Below are 19,166 nucleotides of genomic sequence, written 5' to 3'. Positions count from 1 at the left end.
TACCACCCTTGTGCTGCCTCCTGTACTTGCAGAGGCTTTCCAATGCTTTGTATCTTCTTGAGAAGATGTGTTAATCTATTAAATTGCACTAAAATATTTTCATTACTAGATTGTAAGTTATTTCCTCTTTAGTTATGCTTAACTGCTCACTGCTTGCTGCCTTTTCTAAAGTTCAGGGCAGCCACTCTCAACAGATGAACATGCCCGAATTTCCCCTGTGGTAAATGCCACTGACATGTAGGAAATCTTCTGTTTATTATGGGGTAATAGGATGCACATGATTAATTTCTGTGCGATTGCTGATTTGTGGGAATCTCACATGACCTGGTGCCCCAGGACAATTTTTTATGGACTCATGCCTTAAAGCCCAGCTATTCCAGAAGTATTTAACTTTTATTTCAACTCATGCTTAAATAGCACACACTGTAATTCAGTAGTGGGAAGTAACAGCAGCTCTCTTGACACTGATGTAATGGAATATGAAGATATTCTCTTTTTGCAAATCAGAAAGTTGAGCCTGTTGCTGGAGTTTATATACTTAGCATCCATTGAAACGAATGTCAGCTGAATAGCTAAATGTACTGGCCTTGTTTCGTGTAGGTCAGTGAAACCAGGGGTGTCAGAAAAATGCGCGTCTCCCTATAGCAGTGCTTTAGGAACTGTTGAGTTGAGGCATTACTTCATGCCTTTAAGTTTTGTTGCTTTAATTCAGTGCAGTTCATATTTATTTTTCTTTGGTTTCTCTGCTTTCATTGGTACTAAATAGTTTTTGCAATATACAGACTCAGTTCCAGTCCTAACCTGAAATTTATATTCTGTTTTTGAGTGAAAACAAAGGTGTGAATGTTGTGTTGATTGACAAAAAAAAGTCTTGCAAAGTCTTTACAAACAAGTCATGGATGTAGTTCAGTTGTAAAGTGTAATAATAAAAATATTCTAAGCCACTTCTAAAATGTTAGTATTTTCATTTTCCCCTGAAATTATTAGTCTAGTTCTTCAGAACTTGTTTTTAATCAAAATTATTTTAAAAAAATAATGAAATGTATTACATTTAGTTTAGATTACAAAAGACCTCCAAATGAGATCCGGCAGAAAATGCTCTATTCTTTTACTTATGGCTTAAATTCAAAAGATATTTGTCTACTTAGTAGAATCATCCTCAGTATCTGGGAGGATAGCAATTCTAGATTTTCAGACCTTTGAAACCTATTTAGGCAAAATTTCAGAGAAAATAGACCAACATAGCTTGGTATTAGTGTAAGATATCAGACTGATTTTGCTTTCTAAAAAACCCCAGTGTCTATCTTTCACTAGTCTTCATCCCCATTCTTTTCAGCCATAAAATGCAGGAAAGAATCTCTGCTTTCCTACTTGACTTTCATTATGATTTTTGTTAGAATTTTGTAAGTTTTTCTGTAGAAATTCATAGTAGCTTTATCAGTAAGTAGAGATATTTATATGTTATTTATTAGCTCCTACAACATCCTCTGCAAATGCTGTCTTAACAACAGTTATTTTGTATAAACAGAGATTTTAAAAAAAAATCTTGGTGATTGGTTTTGAATGCCTGCAATCTGTGCATTATGCCAAATTCTGTTGCAAAGGGAGGCATTAATTATTTAACATTTGAATGCTTGACAGTAGGTATAAGGCATCCAGATCTAGTATGTGCTTCTAATTAATAGGAAATGTTTTATTTAATAGAAAAAGTAACCTTGGGTTGATGTATAATTTTTCACTTTTATTTTCTTAGATGTTTTCAGTAATTTGTTATTGAACTTTAATTTTACCAAGGTTTAGGATGATGACTTTGTTCTACTGTTTGACAGAGTCGTGTTGGTATCCAATTACACTCAGACATTAAACGTATTACAAGACGTATGCAAATGTTATGGATACTCCTATACTAGACTTGATGGACATACTCCTGTCTCCCAGAGACAACATATTGTCGATACTTTTAACAGTAAATTCAGCCCAGCTTTTATCTTTTTGCTGAGTTCAAAGGCTGGTGGAGTAGGACTGAACCTGGTTGGAGCATCTCATTTGATCCTGTATGATATCGATTGGAATCCAGCTACAGATATTCAGGTCTGATAACAACTGTGTATGTGTGGGTTGGGATGGGCACCAAATGAACTCTTGACTGATTTTGAATTGCCTGGCTTTACATGTCTTCCTGCTACCAATTATCACACAGTATCTGGACAAGTACAATAATGAGGGAAAACTTGCTAAGAAAAGAAGAAATATTTCTCTGTCTTATTATATATCTTGGGATCATTAGAAGCTCTCTTGCAGTAAAAAATAAAAAGATTAAATTCTGGTTTCTTTGGAGGAGTGAGTCACGTATCTTCTTTGTCTCTTGATGTCTTTTTTATCTGGAGAGTTGCTGTGTTTCTAAAAGGAAAAGGAAAATGGGATTAGATTGCATAGCAAATGTTGCTGTTGATTTGCAATCCCTGAGAAAAAGGGAGAGACTCTGATCAGAATGGCAAGAATGAGAAAATCACATGGCAGTGATGCCAAAAGAAAGAAAAGAGAGCCAATGCTGCGCTATTCTTGTAAAAGCACTGTTGGCCTCAAGGGATTGTTTAGTTGGCGTAAGACTCTTCAGTTAAAATAGTCCTTAAAAAATAACAATTAAAAAATCTTTTTTTGAACTCAGTAAGAAACTTTTTATTGTAGAGTAATGCTGTGTCCTTAATACCTGAAATAAGCTCTGATTCTTGGCCTTACTCCTCTTCCCAGGGTGAATCAGTACCCTCATGTGGTCACTTGTCTTGTTGCTTGAAAAAGTCTGCTAAATCAGACAGAATTGCTGCAGCTTGCCAGGGACTGCAAACTGTGTTGTGTGTGTTTGTACCGAGGATGTGGGTGTAACCCAATCATTTTCAGAAAAAAGAGATCATCTAGCAGCACTCAGTTTTACATTTTGTTTGTTTAAGAAATAAAGGAGGCGCAAACAACCATTTTTAGAATTTCGAAATAAATGTGAAAGTCACTTTTAAAGATGTATTGTAGCAAAAAAACCAATTTTGAAGATGGGGGAGAATGATCAATATTCCTGAAATATTAAATAGTTGTTAATGGTTGGAAAACAAATATGAAGAGAGGATTTCTTTCAGGAAATAATTGAAATACCTGCTTTCCTACTTTAGTATATAGAAAGGTAGGGAAGCATAAATGGCAGAAAGTAAATTATATTTTCAAAACTGTTTACAATTAATACCAGAAAACTTACACAATCACAGAGAGTTTTTGAGGAATGCATTATCCAGACAACATCTCTTTGAACAAGTGAGCAGAACTGGTAATTCAATCAGTGAAGGCTACAAGCTTTAGTTAAAGTATCCTTGTATAGCAGGCTGTTAATGCTCTTCATCTTGCTTTTCTCAGGCAATGGCTAGAGTGTGGAGAGATGGTCAGAAACATACTGTTCATATCTACAGGCTGCTAACCACAGGTCAGAGATGGTGCTCAACTTACTCAGAGTGAGACAGATGTTGACATTTTGTCCATAAAAGAAAGGGGGGAGAGTGTTTTTGGAAAGAATTTGTTCTTTAAAAATACGTATTATTTGTTCTTTAAAAATATATATTTGTTCTGAGTTCAGTTAAGATGGAGACATCACATTGATTCACTTGCCTTTGGTTTGCTTTTTCTTAAATAACTGAAAATAGTGATTTAACATCTCCTATGTATATTGTTATGAAGAAATGGATTTGGCTTCTTTGTAAATACTGGTCAAAAATTATCCCAGTTTATCTGTTTTTCTTTTCAATACAGGCTCAATAGAAGAAAAGATTTATCAAAGACAGATCAGCAAACAAGACCTTTCTGGGGCAGTTGTAGACCTTTCCAAGACATCTGAACACACACATTTTTCTATTGAGGAGCTTAAAAATCTCTTTACTCTTCATGAAGATTCCAGCTGTGTTACTCATGACTTGCTTGAGTGTGACTGTATGGGAAAGATTGACCATCAAAGTGAGTTTGTTTTTCATTATCTCTAGCCACTGCTGAGGAATCCATTCTTAATATATGGTCTATCTCTGGAGAAAACTTTGATGCTCAGTAAAAGAGGATTGGAGGGGTTCATTATGGAATCTTCCATGTAGTGGCTGATTTATCTAATCCATAGGAGTCCTTCACGAAATGAGGTGAAGAAAGATTAATTCCTTGCAGTAACAACTAGTTCATTTATCATGCCTCTTAAGTCCTTGAATTAGCTATGTGCAAGTCAACTAATGATTTGTTACAACCGAATGGCACAATATGGTATTTTGCTTCAAAATATTCAAGGACAGTAATGAAAACCTGGTAAGGTTACCTAGTCAAGTTATAAAGCAGTTTATCTGAGGACAGCTATACCAGGTGAAAGTCTGTGCCAACTCTCTGTATATAAGCCTTCATTTCTGAGCTGTTAACTAAAGCTGATGCACGATGATTAAAATAGTTGAGACATGCTGGAAGACTTCCTGGCAGTTGTAAAGCCAAGTAGCAAATATTCACATCTATCCTTTCTGTAGGAACCTGTCTCATGTTCTTTTGGCATATCAAAGTTGTTTTCATACCTTGCTGTGTACAGGTATATAGGTTTAAGTTAGGAACAGGATTTAAAAAAATAAATGATCATAAGTTATGTTTGCATCTTATCCATTTTGATTTTTATAGCTCACCTAATTTCTCGAAGGAAAGAGTGTCTATTGCCTGGATATATTTCTTTTTTGGGGCATGAAATATCCATGTACATTATTTACAGGTGTGATAGTGTGGTACCAATACTGATGTAGTCTAAATGCACACAGAAACCTCAATAAAAAGAACTCCAGAAGTGGGTGCAAGAGTGTGTGTTCTCAATAGACAGGAGCAAGAAAAGAAGTAATGCAGACCCACTACTATTTTGCTTGATGGTTTGCATGTTCCCAGGTAATAGGTTAGACTTGTGCTTCTTTCTCATATTAATCTACCCAAAATGGGGAGGACATGGCTAGTGATAGCACAGGGCTTCTGTAGCCATAAGAATTTGATTATCTTCTTTATTTTTGCTCCATATGCTGATTAAATCATCTTTGTATCTTCCTTTAATGATTGAAAAATTAGACATTCTGTTTCTGCATAAGTAATCTTGTAAAATTGCCATCCTCCACTTAGGTACTATTACAGGATCTGTGTGGGAAAGGCACCTTTTGTGTTAAATGTTAGCGACATTTTCCCAGTTGTATGCAGTGAGGCAGGTGTGGCTCCTGGAGTGCAGAAATCCAGAGAATATTTGTGTTTCTGCTGTGATGAACACTGGTGCTTATATTTTTATTTAGCAGCTTGCAATTGTCTTAACATCTTGACTTCTTACCTTATGCTTTGAACACACATTGGTTCTATCAATTCAACCACAACATTGGCCTCTTGGATTCTGTGACTTTTTCAAGGGTAGGTCCTGGTCCCAGTGAACAAAACCCTTTGGCAGTAAATCAAGGAAAAGCCTGAAGGCCATTATTAGACTTAAGTGGTGGTAATGATTGAGTGAGGGGAAGGTTTGGTTTCCTAAAGAGCAGAGGACAAGCTGTCTCACTGCCTCCCCAGTCAAATTGTTCTGAGTCATGGTCTCATGTTTGATCATCCCAGAATGCAGATACCTCTGCAAAGGTCTCTTTGCCTTTCCTTAGAACAGAAAACTGTCAAATTAGTGCATCAAGGAACCAGATTCCAGGTTATTGGGGGTAGATTCTGCTGCACAGACAAGCCAAGAATTTCACTGATTTGTCTCCTCCATATCTAGCAAGTATGATTCAAAAGATAAACTAAAAAGGAGCCAAACAATGTAATACAGGTCTCACAACCATCATCTCCTGTGGTCCATTCACACTAGGGTCTTCTTTAGAAAACTTGAAAGGAGGAAATTTCCTGTGCATGGATCATACTGATGGGTTGCTTGCTATTCTGCTGGCCTTCAGATCAGCTACAAAGCTGTAAGCCTATTGTTTTACTTGATCATAGGGTACTTTAGGAGTTAGGAATGCAGAGTCTGTAAATGCATCCATTCTAAATTTTCTTCTGGCCAGTAAAAAAATATATTTCAAATGTACTTCAAATGTCGTATGTCAGTCAAAAGGAAGGTTTTGTGTATATGAGTCCTTATGGGCTCTCAGAAACTTTAAAAAACTCAGGAATACTCTGAGTCATGCTGCTCACATCACTGGTCTTTCCTAAAAAGCACATAATACTGCTATGAAAATATTTGGTGACAAGTTTTAAACCAGTAACAGTAATGATGCAATTTTTTTCCATACAAAATTATTTCTTCATGTATCCCATGCATCAGATGAATCATAAAACCATCAATGTGTGATGTGCACTGCAATGACCTGATACTATTTGGAGCTTTAGGATCCTACGTTAAAAATGAATTAATCTCTCTGTGCTTCACAGCAATAGTCTTTTCCTTACTGTGATATACAGTATTGTGTATACTGAACAACTTGGCATAATCTGGATGTACAGAGTGTACAGATCTAGTGTGCTGAGTCAATTAAACTGCTACTCAAACTATTCTTAGCTGGCTGGAGTGATTCCTCTGGGAAGAAATTGAAACTAGAGTGAATTTTGCTGCAACATACATCTAGATTCAGATTTACTTAAAGAATGGGAGCAGGCCAAATGTCACAGAATTAGGTAGACAGAAGAAAGGAAATTGCCAGATAAGATATTTTCTTTCCCATCCATGTATAAAAGGATTTGTCTTTATGCTAGCATATGGTGATTTTGATAACCTCAATCACTGAGCAAGAAACAGCCTTCCCCCTCTTACTGTGGATATATGTTTGGGTTTTGTTGATACAGAATGATTATATGTGCTCATTTGTTATCACCAACTGTCTTATTGATTCACACTGAAATTTTCTGTCCTAGTTTTCTCTGATTAGTCTACTGCATCATTTTTTTCAGATACTTCCTCAGAAGAGCCTCCCATATCTAGAAGCTGCCAGCTTGAACAAAACCATGGGAAGCCTAGTTCAAAGAAACCACTTTCCATGTCACAGTTGATGCAATGGAAGCATTTCTCTGGGCAACATCAGACTCTTGCTGATCCTTTCCTTGAAAGGATAAAAGAGAATGTTTCTTTCATTTTCCAGAATGTAACCAATTCTACTTCCCCACCTAATAAAACTTAAGTGTCTTTCTCTACCACTTGCATCCTCCTTGTCATAGGCCTTGTAAACAACTGGTGTGCAGTTACCTATTGTTCTTTTTGCCCAGTTATGTTTTGTGTGTTTCCCTTGAGATTTCTGGGTAAATGTGATTCTTGGTGTTTACACAAAGTTACAGTTATTACTAAGTTAATCATACTTCCTGTAATTATAATACAGATTTTTAAAACTAACTTTGCTTTCCAGTGTTCTATTCCTGTGATATCATAACTAATAAGATTGTTTTTATGCACATTCCTACTGTAAGTCTGCTTTGGTTTGTAGTTTTCATTTGATCATAATGATTTATGGCTTGTAAAGCTGGCAACTCTTCAGCTGAATTTTATAAATTAGTCATGCTATATGCATGTATATGCATGTATATCCATGTCTTGTTAACAAGACTCTGGTTGGATTTTTGCTGTAACAATGAGAAGTTATCTATCTGTATAAATGCAGCTTTATAACAAGGTAGATGTTTTTTTCCCTTGAATTTACAATTTAATGAATTTCAGAGCAATAGTTACTAATGTCCAAAAATCTGAGGCAACGTCTTGATACTGTGTCAAAATATTCTGAAATTCTCCTATTGCTTTTACTTGGGAAAATAAACTTTATTTCTCAGACATACATAGCATGGTATTATCTTCATTTTGTTAACTCCTTTAAGGGTGCATCTTGCCAAACACTGAAGTACTGAGCATTTTTATGTTATATTCTTTAATGACTGTATTTCCCTTCTTTGGAGACACAAACATTCGAAATCAGCTTGTAGTTTTTAGGTGAAGTACTTTGAAAGGCCCACAAGACCAGAAGAATGGATAATTTTCAGAAATACTGCAAACTTACAGAATTTGAAAGACCTTGAGCAAGAAGAGGGCTCCATTGTCATAATCCTGCATTGTGTCACATGATGATATTTGGTATCTGTGGCAACAGAGCCTAAAAGCCCAACCAAAATTCAGAAAACATTTGAAATTATTGTCTGTGTTATTGTTAGTACTCCATCTTTCCCTAGACTGTCAATGAAGTCACAGCCCATCCTAACCCATCATCAGACATTTTCCATGCATTTTAATGCAGTTTTGGTACTTGAAAGCCATGTGCACTGACCTCTATTTGTCATCCATATTTATTTCAGAGGGTTTTTTGAGTTGCCTTTGACTCTAATGCTGGATGACACCAGGAAATAATGAAGACCGAAGTGAGAGAATTATTGAGAAAGTCATAAATTCTGAACATCTTTTTGGCATGCATGTTGTGTTCTTGGTAATAATTAGAATTATGCTAATAGGTAGTTTGAATCTTTAACATTTTAGGTTGGCTGCTAAAGAGCCTGTTCTTCACCAGGTGTGTGGTGGTGTGGTGGCCACGCTTATCCAGCTGCTGTGGTGCCTATTTGCTGTGAGGATTTCGCTTAGCAAGGACAAGGTGTTGAGGGTTATCAGGTCAGGGTGTGCTACATCTGAGCTGAGACTGTTGTAGGGCACTCCCTGGAATAACACTGATTTGAGCTGGTTTGCACCAGTGGTGCAGGGAGGAGTGCTCACCCTGTCAGAAGAGAGATCAGGAAGGCTTGCTCTTTAGAGAATGGTCTGCTAATCTTAGAATGGCTACCGCAGGTCTCTGAATCACACTGGGCAGGGAGGCCTGTAAGCCAGTCCTCAGATACAGTAATCAATATTGTGTTTATTCCTTGCCAGGTCTTAGATGGGAGGAGGGGATTTTGGAGAATTTCAATTACTTCTGTTACAGGGCATGCTGCCAGAGAGACAAGTGTACTGCATGTTCCTGCCTGAGACCAACCCTGATTTTAAAAAGCAGAAGGAGTGGTGTTTTATTTATTTCTGTATACTGCAGCAAAGTTTTTTTTAACTGGTTTCATATGACTGTTTTTGTTGATTCAGCTTTTAACCATCTTGGCACAGGTTTTCTCGTCATCGAGATGGTGACCCCTTATGATTATTCACTTGCAGAATAGCAAACTGAATTACAACTCCATTCACTTGGGTGTTGTACAGGTTTGTATGGCAACTGCCATAGATGTGTCTTGCACTCTGACAAGAGGTTGACATCAAGTCCAGTTAAGGGTCTGCCTTTTTCTGAGGTCATAAAGTTCTTTCACTTGTCATCTGGTACAGAGAGGTGCCAAACAGTGACTGAATTATTCCATAATGGAAAAAACTCATGGGAAGTTCTTAAAATGCCAAATATGGAACAAGCTTTGACAACTGCTTGGGGTTACCACCAGGAATTTGGAAAGGCATGCTCCAGCCCTTGCAGGCAAGTAACACACAGAAGGAAAGTAGTTCTTTCATGTGCTTTCCATTGAATGAAAAGTTGACGTAAATCATGATTGTTTATGTGTGGCTTAAATAAATGACGTGTTTGTGGCTAGAAGATCTGGGAAGGCTATAAAGAAAATGAGAAAAAGCACTTTGGGCTTTATAGAGTAACTGAGGAATAAGCTGAATTGAAAATGGTTTTAAACGAGGCCTTGTGTGCTTTTCCTTAGTACTAAAGCAAGACTGCTTTTGTAGGCATAGCTACTCACAGGACTTCGAATGTGTGATGCAGTGTTCCACTCTTGAGAGGCCGTATGTGTTTGTACAAGCAGCACCAGTTGGGACCAGGTAAGTAATCCTGAACACTGCAACCGACTTGAGAGTATTGTGCTAGAAATGTCCCTTCTCAGGTACATTGGTTGCTGCTACCTTTCTCCAGCTTTTCATCAACATGTGGAAATACAAGCAGATTTGAAGGAAATATGTCCATCTAAAAGCCTCTGTGGCTGTTGCTTCTTCCAGCCTTTTCTTGTCTCAGCCTTGATGTCAGCTTGAGTTCTCCCTGTACTCCTTTGTTTGCTTAGTTTGATTTACACCCACTTGACAATATATGCTCTTCATTCTCCTCTAATTAATTTCCTTCCAAGTAGGCAAAATGTCAGGCACTCTGACAAAAGCCTGGGTCCCTGTGAACTAGCTTTTTGGGTGTTTTCTGTCAGTTAGTCATAGATCTTTTCCTTCTCTTCACATATCACTACCTTGGCCCAGGTTTTAGTTTTCTAGAGCGTGAGTTCCCACTTGACCCTTGACTTTTCAAGGTTCCTTTGGAGGGATACGTTTGCCCAACAATAGAAGTGCAGTCTGAAATTTCCTCCCTCCACCTGTAACATGTTGCCTTTGATGGGGTTTTCAGCCTGTAGGTGGTTTGGGCAGACAGGTCTCCACAGCCTCATTGAGTCAACAGAGAGCTGCGCAGGCGTCAAGGCTTATGCAAAACTTTGCAGACTTGAGATCTAAATTCAATTCCCAAAGCAATGAGTTAAGTAGATGAACCTTTGTGTGTTATTCATGCTAATGTCACATTTGATACATGTACTACAAATGTAGAAGGGGTTAACAGTACTTCCTAATGCAAAAGCTGGCCAGCACTTCCTGCTATGCACGACTTTCCTCTTTCCTTTGCTACTTTTCCTCTTTGGACTAAATTTTTCCCCCATCAGTTTTGTTCTGCCAGGCTGATTTATGTTTGTGTTACATCAAAACCTACAGCAAAAATATCTGATCTGTTCCTAAAACTGAGTAGGAGAAAACACTTTGTTTTGTCCTTATTCCAGAACTGGAAGCCCTTCTGCTGAAATGCCTTCTTGCCTTCATATTTTGGATTAGGACTTAAAATAGAGGTGGGAAAAAATAGGAGGAAAAGGCATGGCTTCTGCACTAGCATGTTTTTCACTGTTCCCTTTAGTTTCTGCACCAGTTTATAAATATTTGCAAAAAAAACAGGCAGTAGGAATATTCTTTCTTTTGAGCAGCTAAAATGTCCCGATTTCTTCTACCCTAGGCTTTTATGAGACTCAGAACTGCAAAGTGTTACCAGTTTGAGCAATCTGCATTCCCTCAGAGCTTTTACCAGTGATCAGGCCCTGAATGCCCCGTGTCCCACAGAGTGACTAAATGCAGTCTGACCAGAGTTGTTTCAAGAGACTCTTTCTGCAATTCTTGATTCCAGTTGTTCTCTGCTGGGCAGGGCACAGTGCCGCAGTTGACAGCAAGGAACTGTCTCGTCCATGTCCTAAATCAGCCACCCCATGCACCTCCAGGAGGAAAAAAGAACCATGTCACTCACTGCAGTAACACTACAGCCAAGGTGGTATGGGATAAGGAAACCTGTGAGATCAGGGTTGTCATGGAGAGAGAAAAGAAAGTAGAGGGGACTAAGAGAAGCAAGGAGATGATAGGAGGGAGGACCAAGACTGGGCAAACAAAGGCTTAAATGGTGTCCTGCTGACTGAGCAGGATGTGTGGGGATGAAAGGTAAAAAAAAAAATCAAGGTTGGAGCCAGATACCGCTACTAAACAGAAAGAAGGATTGAGTTGGGTGAAATGAATGGGAGTGCTTTCCTGCAGGTGCTGTAATGGACTCCATGATTCCTGGTCTCACCATTCTGCTTTCAGCAAATGCTCACTGTGGTTGGTTAACCCTGACTGGACACCAGGGGCCCACCAAAGCTGCTCTGTCACTCCCCTCCTCACCTGGACAGGGGTGTGAAAATATGACAAAATGTTCACAGGTTGAGATAAGGACAGGGAGAAATCACTCACTGATTGCCATCATGGGCAAAACATACTTGACTCGGGGAAATCAATTTAATTTATTGCTATTCAAATTCCAAATAGGATAATGAGAAATAAAACAACTTTCCACACCCTCAGTTCTCCCGGGCTCAACTTCACCCCCAGTTTTCTCTCCCTTCTCCGTCCCAGCAGGAGGACAGGGAATGAGGATTGCAGTCAGTTCATCACAGGTTGTCTCTGCCACTCCTTTTTCAGGGACACACTCACACTCTGCTCCTGTTTCAGCGTGGGGTCTCTCCCATGAGAGACAGTCCTCCACAAACTCCTCCAGTGTGAGTCCTTCCCATAGGCTGCAGTTCTTCACAAACTTCTTCAGAGTGGGTCCCTTCCATGGGGTACAGTCCTTCAGGAACAGGCTGCTCCAGTGCTGGTCCCCTGCAGGGTCACAAGTCCTGCCAGCAAACCTGTTCCACATGGGCTCCTCTCTCCATGGGGCCACAGGTCCTGCCAGGGGCCTGCTCCAACGTGGGCTTTCCATGGGGTCACAGCCTCCTTCAGGTATCAACCTGCTCTGGCGTGGGGTCCTCCAGAGGCTGCAGGTGGATCTCTGCTCCACTGTGGACCTCCATGCTCTGTACCATGGGTTGCAGGGGAACCTCAGCTCTGGCACCTGGAACACCTCGTCCTCATCCTCTCTGCCACTGTTTCTCTCACATACTCTCACTCCTCTCCTCCAGCTGCTGTTCCACATTTCCAGACCCTTCCTTTCTGCCCCCCCCCCCCCCTTAAACACATTGTCCCAAAGGTCTCACCACCATTCCTGACTGACTGAGCCCTGGCCAGCTGTGGGTCTGTCTTGGAGCCAGCTGGCATTGGCTCTATCAGACATGGAGGAAGCTTTAAGCAGCTTCTCACAGAAGCCACACCTGGACCCCCCCTGCTGCCAAAATCTTCCTACTCGAACCCAATACATCTGTGGAGCCCCTGTCAAAGCAATTGTTTCCTCTCAGCTCATGTCTGTAAGCTTTTGGAGTCATTGACTTCTCTGCTATTGATTTGTGAATCACTGGCAATTTGAAAGTATAATCCAGCTGAAAAAGTTTGCAACCTTCATTGCAGCATGACCTCTTAAAGGACGCAGATACCGTTTTGCAAGCCGCGGATGCTCAGGATTAGTGTTGCCTTGTGGACATTTAATGCCCTTTTACATATGCATCAGAGTGAAGCCTTGTGTGAACACGTATTCTATTTCTTTGCTTCATCCAGCTAAGAGGATGGACAGCAACCTGGGAATAAGTTGTGTTGCAGCTGATGTGGATGTAATTGGTATTTTCTACATATACAGAAATCCGGTATAACTTCATAGTGGTCATTCCAAATTAGCCAAAGTCTTGGTCAGCACAATATAAGAAAGATACTAAAGTACTAGAGAGCATCCAAAGGAGTGCAACAAAGATGGTGAAGGGCCTTGAGGGGAAGCTGTATGAGGAGAAGCTGAGGTCACTTGGTCTGTTCAGCCTGGAGAAGAGGAGACGATGGGGAGACCTCACCAGTCTGCAACTTCTTTGTGAGGGGAAGAGGAGAGACAGACACTGATCTGTCTGGTGACCAGTGACAGGACCCGAGGGAATGGCCTGAAGCTGAGTCAGGGGAAGTTTAGGTTGGTATTAGGAAGAGGTTCTTTACCCAGAGGGTGGTTGGGCGCAGGAACAGGCTCCCCAGGGAAGTGGTCACAGCACCAAGCCTGGAGTTCAAAAAGTGGACAACACTCTCAGGTACAAGGTATGACTCTTGGAGATGGTCCTGTGCAGGGCTGGGAGTTGGACTCACTGATCTCAATGCTCACTTCCAACTCAGCTTATTCTGTGATTCTGTGACTTTTAATTGCTGTCTTTAGTATCTGTGCTCCACCTCATAAGTGTGGTTAGGAACTCTTAATCAGATAGCAGTGGTGTGAAGATAAATCAGCCAAATTCCATGCAACACTTGGCTGTATATGGGGGAAATCAGTAATCCGACCTTGGGTTTCGAGAGAAGGTGGATCTGAACTCTGAAAGAGGTGCACAGCAGAAGAGTGAGAGGAGACAGTTATTGACTGTAGAAGGAGAAAATCTGACTGGATATAATAAGAATAATAAATAATAACCACCACTCCACACAGCAGAAGAGATTAACATTGAAAGAGGCCTCCCAGAAGGCTGTGGAAGTTCTGTCCTTAGCAGTTTTCAAAACCAGTCTGAAACAAAATCCCAAGTAACCTGGTCTAATATTGAAGTTGGTCCTTTTCTCAGTAGAAGGTTAAACTAGAGGACTTCCAAAGGCTCCTTCCAATGTCAGTAATCTCCTTGACTGTATTAGGAATATGGAGAACATACAGATCTGCGAGGCCTGTGACTGGCTAGTGGTCACTGACTGTTGTCAAGAGCTCCTTGGGATCTGAAACCTGTGATAGATGTAGAATAAAAGAATCTGCTCAGGAACAGTGAGATTTTAAAACCTGATGTGATGAAAGAATTCAGGAATCCTGCTTTGTGGAGGAACACTCAATATGACCAGTATGAAATCAGCAGCCTGGAAAGAGTTGTGGGGTCTCTTACTGTGTGTTGGCAGCTCCCAGAAGCCAGAGTTAACCAAGGAGCCTGCGCCGTGCAGATGAAGAGTGGAAGATTGCCTAAACCTGAGAGCCACTTGAAATTGTAGCACCAGCTTTCCTCAAGATGGTTTTAGCAATGACTCTACTCTTTGTCTAGCCACTGACAAACTGTGTTGTTTTTCATAGCTGTGCAATAAAGAAAACCGTAACTCAAAAGCAGTAGCAATCTGTGTATCTCCTCCCAAAGATGTTGCAAGCTTTAATGGTCTGAGAAACTGTTGAAGAAACTGCTAAAGTGTTGCAAGTTCTGAAATCTCACCTTTGATTTGAAACCTAAACACAGCCCAGAAATTATCTTGATGGTCTCAGAATCCAACAGACAATTATTAGAAGGGAAGAACATGCTGGAGATGAAAATATTGCTGAACTTGACACTCCTATGAACAAAACTTGTTTGGAAAATAATTTCTGCTTTCCCTCTACATGCAAGCAACCTCTGGAAAGAAGTTTCCAAGAAAAATCTTAATCACCAGCATTCACCTTGAGCATACATCATCCAGAGGACATAAAATTTCCCCCAGGACACAGCTTATTTAGTTCTGCACTGAGATGTGCAGAAAGTTATCCTCAGCCAATTTCTTTTCCTCTCCCTAGGAGAATTGCAGAGGTGTTTTTTTCACAGTGCTGAAAAGACCACAGGTATAGCAGGAGAGCAGTAAGACCAAAGATTTTGCCCATCTTCAAGTTGTTTTTTGTTTAACTGGCTAGGCAGTAAAAGCCAAGCCCCTGGCTGCAAAGGACTGACATAAGCCAAATTCTCTCCACCAAGCTCATCACTCCTTCTGCAGTGCAGCAGCTCTGGAAGCAAGGAGGTATGGCTTGCCTTTGGAGTGATACCCTGCCTTGCAGCGCTGGCAGTTTTCTGCCCTGTTGCTATCTCATCTCATCTCATCTCATCTCATTTGTGTCAAGGCCTATGCCCCTCAGCTGGTACAAGGTGATGTAGGTGGTACCTGGTAGCATAAATGCAAGCAAAACACTTGTTAAAAAGCAATTAAGATTGCTTGATGCTGTGCTTTTGTCAACTTTGGCCACTGCAGGGGTTCTAGCTGCGAATGCAAAATTGCTGCTGGGTAAGAGAAGTGTAAGGGTATGGGTGTCTAATTTCAGCTGGGGATTTACCTGGGGCATTGGTGGTGGGGAATTAAGGTGACTTGAGGCCACCTCCTTCTTGAGTTCTGGTTTCCAGTTTCCCTCTTGCAGTTCCGGTCCTTGCAGATATCATGCTCCAGGGGCAGGCACAGCTTGTTTTGAACTATGTGTTCCCACAGGCTGGATGCCGTTGCCTGGCTGGCTGCCCAGGTGTGCTGGGCTGGGAGGGCTTTGGGGGAGCTGAGGCATCATGCAGCAGAGAGGGACTGTGTGCTGTTCCCTGGCTGCAGGTCTGCACTGCAGCTCCATTCCTGGACCTGAAACTCAGCCATGAGGGGACTCAAGCTCTGGAACAGTCTGCCCGGAAAAGTGATGGAGTGGCACTCGGGGACATGACTATTGGTGTACTTGGCAGTGCCAGATTAATAGTTGGAATTTATGATCTTGGAGGTCTTTCTGACCCAAAGAATTCTATGATTCTCTGACTGTGGCCCTGCTGGTCCTCCTGCTCTGCCCTTTTATGTCAGAGATGCCTCTGCTTCTGCTCTTCCATATAACATATTAGGTTAAACCTGTTGGCGCATCCACAGGAAGCAATGCCAACAAGCCAAGTTGTGACAGTCCTATCATCCGGCAGCTCTGGTGTTCACTTTTCATTTCCTTTCGTTTTAGAGAGCCTTCAGCAAAGGCAGAAAGCGAGGTTTCCTGAGAGGGTGACCTGAGGGTGGCAGCAGCTGCTCACGGTCCATCGGTTCCAGCGCTGCGAGCGAGGAGGCTGCAGAGCCTTGGCCGGGGAATGCCGGGTTACGGGGTCTGGCCCGGGGAACACACAGAGGCAAAGGTGACAAAAGATCAATCATGCACCAGGAGCACCTGTTACCAGGAAGGTGACTTTGCTACAAAGCAGACTTTGTGTGAATCTGATCTCTCCTTCCAGGCAGCAGTAAGGCACAATCTCTCGGTTTCTGCATTGAAATCAGTGAGGTATCTCGATACCTTGGTTTGGTGACTAGCTCTGTCCTGAGTTATGATGGGATCATACCTCCCGGCGAGGAATAGTCCAGCCATGCGGGTTGATAACTGATGGGAACGACCAGAAGTTGTAATTCAAAGCTGCAGCTGACACCTGCCCATGGGCACCTGACAGCTCCAGGAAACAAGTGCAGACACTGTGGGTTACAGAAGCAAAGGAATTTGGGTACCTAAGTATTGCCATAGTGCTGCTATAGGCACTGAAAAACTCAGTCCTGAAACCGCTCTGCAGCTGCAGGCTGAGCTGTGAGACAGCCAAACACACTAAACACCTACCTGAATGAATAAATTCCCTGAGGATAATCTCAGGTCGGTGTTTAGTTGTCAAAGACTTGGCACCATGATTAAAGGGCCCTCGTGTCTTTCCTTTCTCCTGATGCTCTAGGCATTTGTGGACCCCAGCTGAGGTACTCAGCTCTCCCCGGGCACTGCAGAGTATGCCTGTGCACCTGGCTTGGGACTGTGGTTTCTGAACATGGGGAGAACACTGAAAAGCTTGATGCCATAATACTGAGTTTCTTAGCATCTGTGTCTCTGCATATCTGACTGATGCTGGCATCCTTCTCCAAGGTTCGGTTATAAGCCAAGAGGAAAAAGTAGAAATGACTGCATAGAACTGCTCTGTTTCTTTCATTTCTAGGGCCAGCAGAAGTCAGTAGGACCTTGTAAGTTATTTAAGACAGCCTGAGCACTTCTCTAAATTACGCCTTATAATAGTTTGAAGAGGTTGTTCCATCATGACATTAAACCTTCAAACCTTCCCTCAGTGATGGTTAAGACCATGGAAAGTCCCAACTCTATTCATTACTAAATTTGGCCACTTTGCATCATTCTATCAGGATCCAGGATCTTGGAGTTTCATTTGGGAGAGTCAGAGTCCTGTGGGACGTAATTAATTCTTACTGCATTACAGTTAGGCAATAAAATCTTGAGACCACACACAAAACTTCTTTCAGGCCACGCTTCTCCTGAAATCCTTGGATAAGAACTGAGCAGAAGAGGATCAATGCTTCAGGTTTGGCCTTTTGTTTTTTTGTTGAATCATGAATATGCCCAGAGTCAGTTCAAGCAAGCCTGGCATTCTCCTGCTGTTTTTCCCTGTTACCTGTGAGCCATTGCACCTTAGAAGTGCTTGGCTGCAAATAGAACAGAATTCAAGATACAGGGGGCTGACCTACTGCAGAAGGTACCTGAAACCACTGTGTCTTGCTTGTTTAGTCTCTTCAGATATGAGCACTTTATTCTACCTCCAGGTGCTCACCATGTGGTCAGTACATGTTCCACTAAGATATACCTTCTACAGCATCCAGACCAAAACTGCCTGGGTTGATTCCAGTGTGACGACATCTGAAGTGCATTTGTAAGAACCAAGGAAGAACCACCTGAGAAAGGCCACAGAGAAAAATCTGGTAAAATGTGGGGAAACATTCTCTTGCATCAGTGATAATTGCCTATCAAAGTAGGTGCTATTTCCATTTCACTGGCAGTATGCTGGGTGGATAACTTCTAGTGACCAGAAATCCCTTGCAGAGGTTGTTCATTATTAGCCAAAGCTGTGTGCTGCTCTGCTTTGCCCAAGCCTGGGAGAACTTGCTGAGCTCCCTGGAGCTGGGACTGATGAGAGCTTGTGTTTGAATGAGTACAACTTTTAGACAGTCTCTGCCAATGGGGCTGATGCACAGACTAATTTAATGAAAAGTTAAAAATTAATTACCCAATGTCCAGCCCCTGGCTGCTACCAGCAGCTGTCAACAGCAGGTCCTGTTTTGGTGCGGCTGAGGGTGGTTGCCAGAGAGGCAGGAGCTGTCTGGACCCACTACAGACTTCTACTGAGCCATGCAGAACATCTGCAATAGGAACCCTTTCTCTCTCCTTTCTCCTTTTTTACAAGGAAATAGGTCAGGAAGCAAAAAATCAGGATCTGGGAAGGAAGATGAGAAGTTACCGTGAGAAAGTGTTCTTCTTAGACTGGAAATAATGCACTCTCAGTGCTGAGCTCCTTTGACACTCTCCAGTTCCCTCTCTGGCTTCTGGCCATGGCCAGCAAGGATCCGCACCCAGGTCAGGGTATGGAGACAGACCCACGTCAGCCCTGGGCATGGCAGGGTAAGGCAGGGTAGGAAGGGTAATGGCTCTCTTTCAATCAGGCAATATTCAAAGTAATTTCTCCCCCCTCCTCCAGCTTCCCACATGATTTGTCAGGCCAGGAAACATATGGACCTTTGTCCTTGGGGAGTCTGATTGAAAGAATTCAGTATGTGATTTGCAATGAACAACAGCTGTGCTGGTGAGTTGTGCTGATAAGAAGTTCTGATCGTGCACTGCCTTGGAGCAAGGGCAGCAGTCCCTTGTCCCCCAGCCCAGCTCCTGAGGACTGTCCCAGTGCACTGTGGCCATGGCTGTGGACTGGGAGGCTGTGTGGGGATGCTGCTGGTGCGACCCCAGCCCAGGTGCAGTGGCTGCTGCTTTCTGACACCCCACTGAGTCCCTGTGAAAACCCGCCCCAATGTCTTCCCACTCCCATTCTGAGTTTTCCACCTAATGCTGCTGTGAGTGGTTGGACTTGAGAAAGAACAACTTTCCTCAATCTTTTGGCTGGCTATCCTCAATAAAGGGTCT

The 19,166-nt window shown here is 41.8% G+C and overlaps 1 protein-coding gene across 3 annotated transcripts in view; it reads left to right on the top strand.

Annotated features, from left to right (window-relative positions):
• The window catches only part of RAD54B (RAD54 homolog B), a 67,895-nt gene extending 60,073 nt beyond the window's left edge, over window positions 1-7,822 (top strand). For all 3 annotated transcript variants that reach the window (XM_032129425.1, XM_032129416.1, XM_032129435.1), the window contains 4 exons: window positions 1,830-2,091; window positions 3,400-3,466; window positions 3,790-3,990; window positions 6,949-7,822. In XM_032129425.1, the coding sequence (XP_031985316.1) occupies window positions 1,830-2,091; window positions 3,400-3,466; window positions 3,790-3,990; window positions 6,949-7,175 (757 nt within the window). In that variant the 3' untranslated portion in view covers window positions 7,176-7,822. The remainder of the gene's footprint in view (window positions 1-1,829; window positions 2,092-3,399; window positions 3,467-3,789; window positions 3,991-6,948) is intronic.
• Window positions 7,823-19,166: the final 11,344 nt, after the last annotated feature.

This window comes from Corvus moneduloides, chromosome 1 (assembly GCF_009650955.1).
Source record: "Corvus moneduloides isolate bCorMon1 chromosome 1, bCorMon1.pri, whole genome shotgun sequence".
Classification (NCBI taxonomy): Eukaryota; Metazoa; Chordata; class Aves; order Passeriformes; family Corvidae; genus Corvus; species Corvus moneduloides.
The sequence above is the reverse complement of the archived record's forward strand: the minus strand, read 5'-3'. Positions and strand labels throughout refer to the sequence as shown.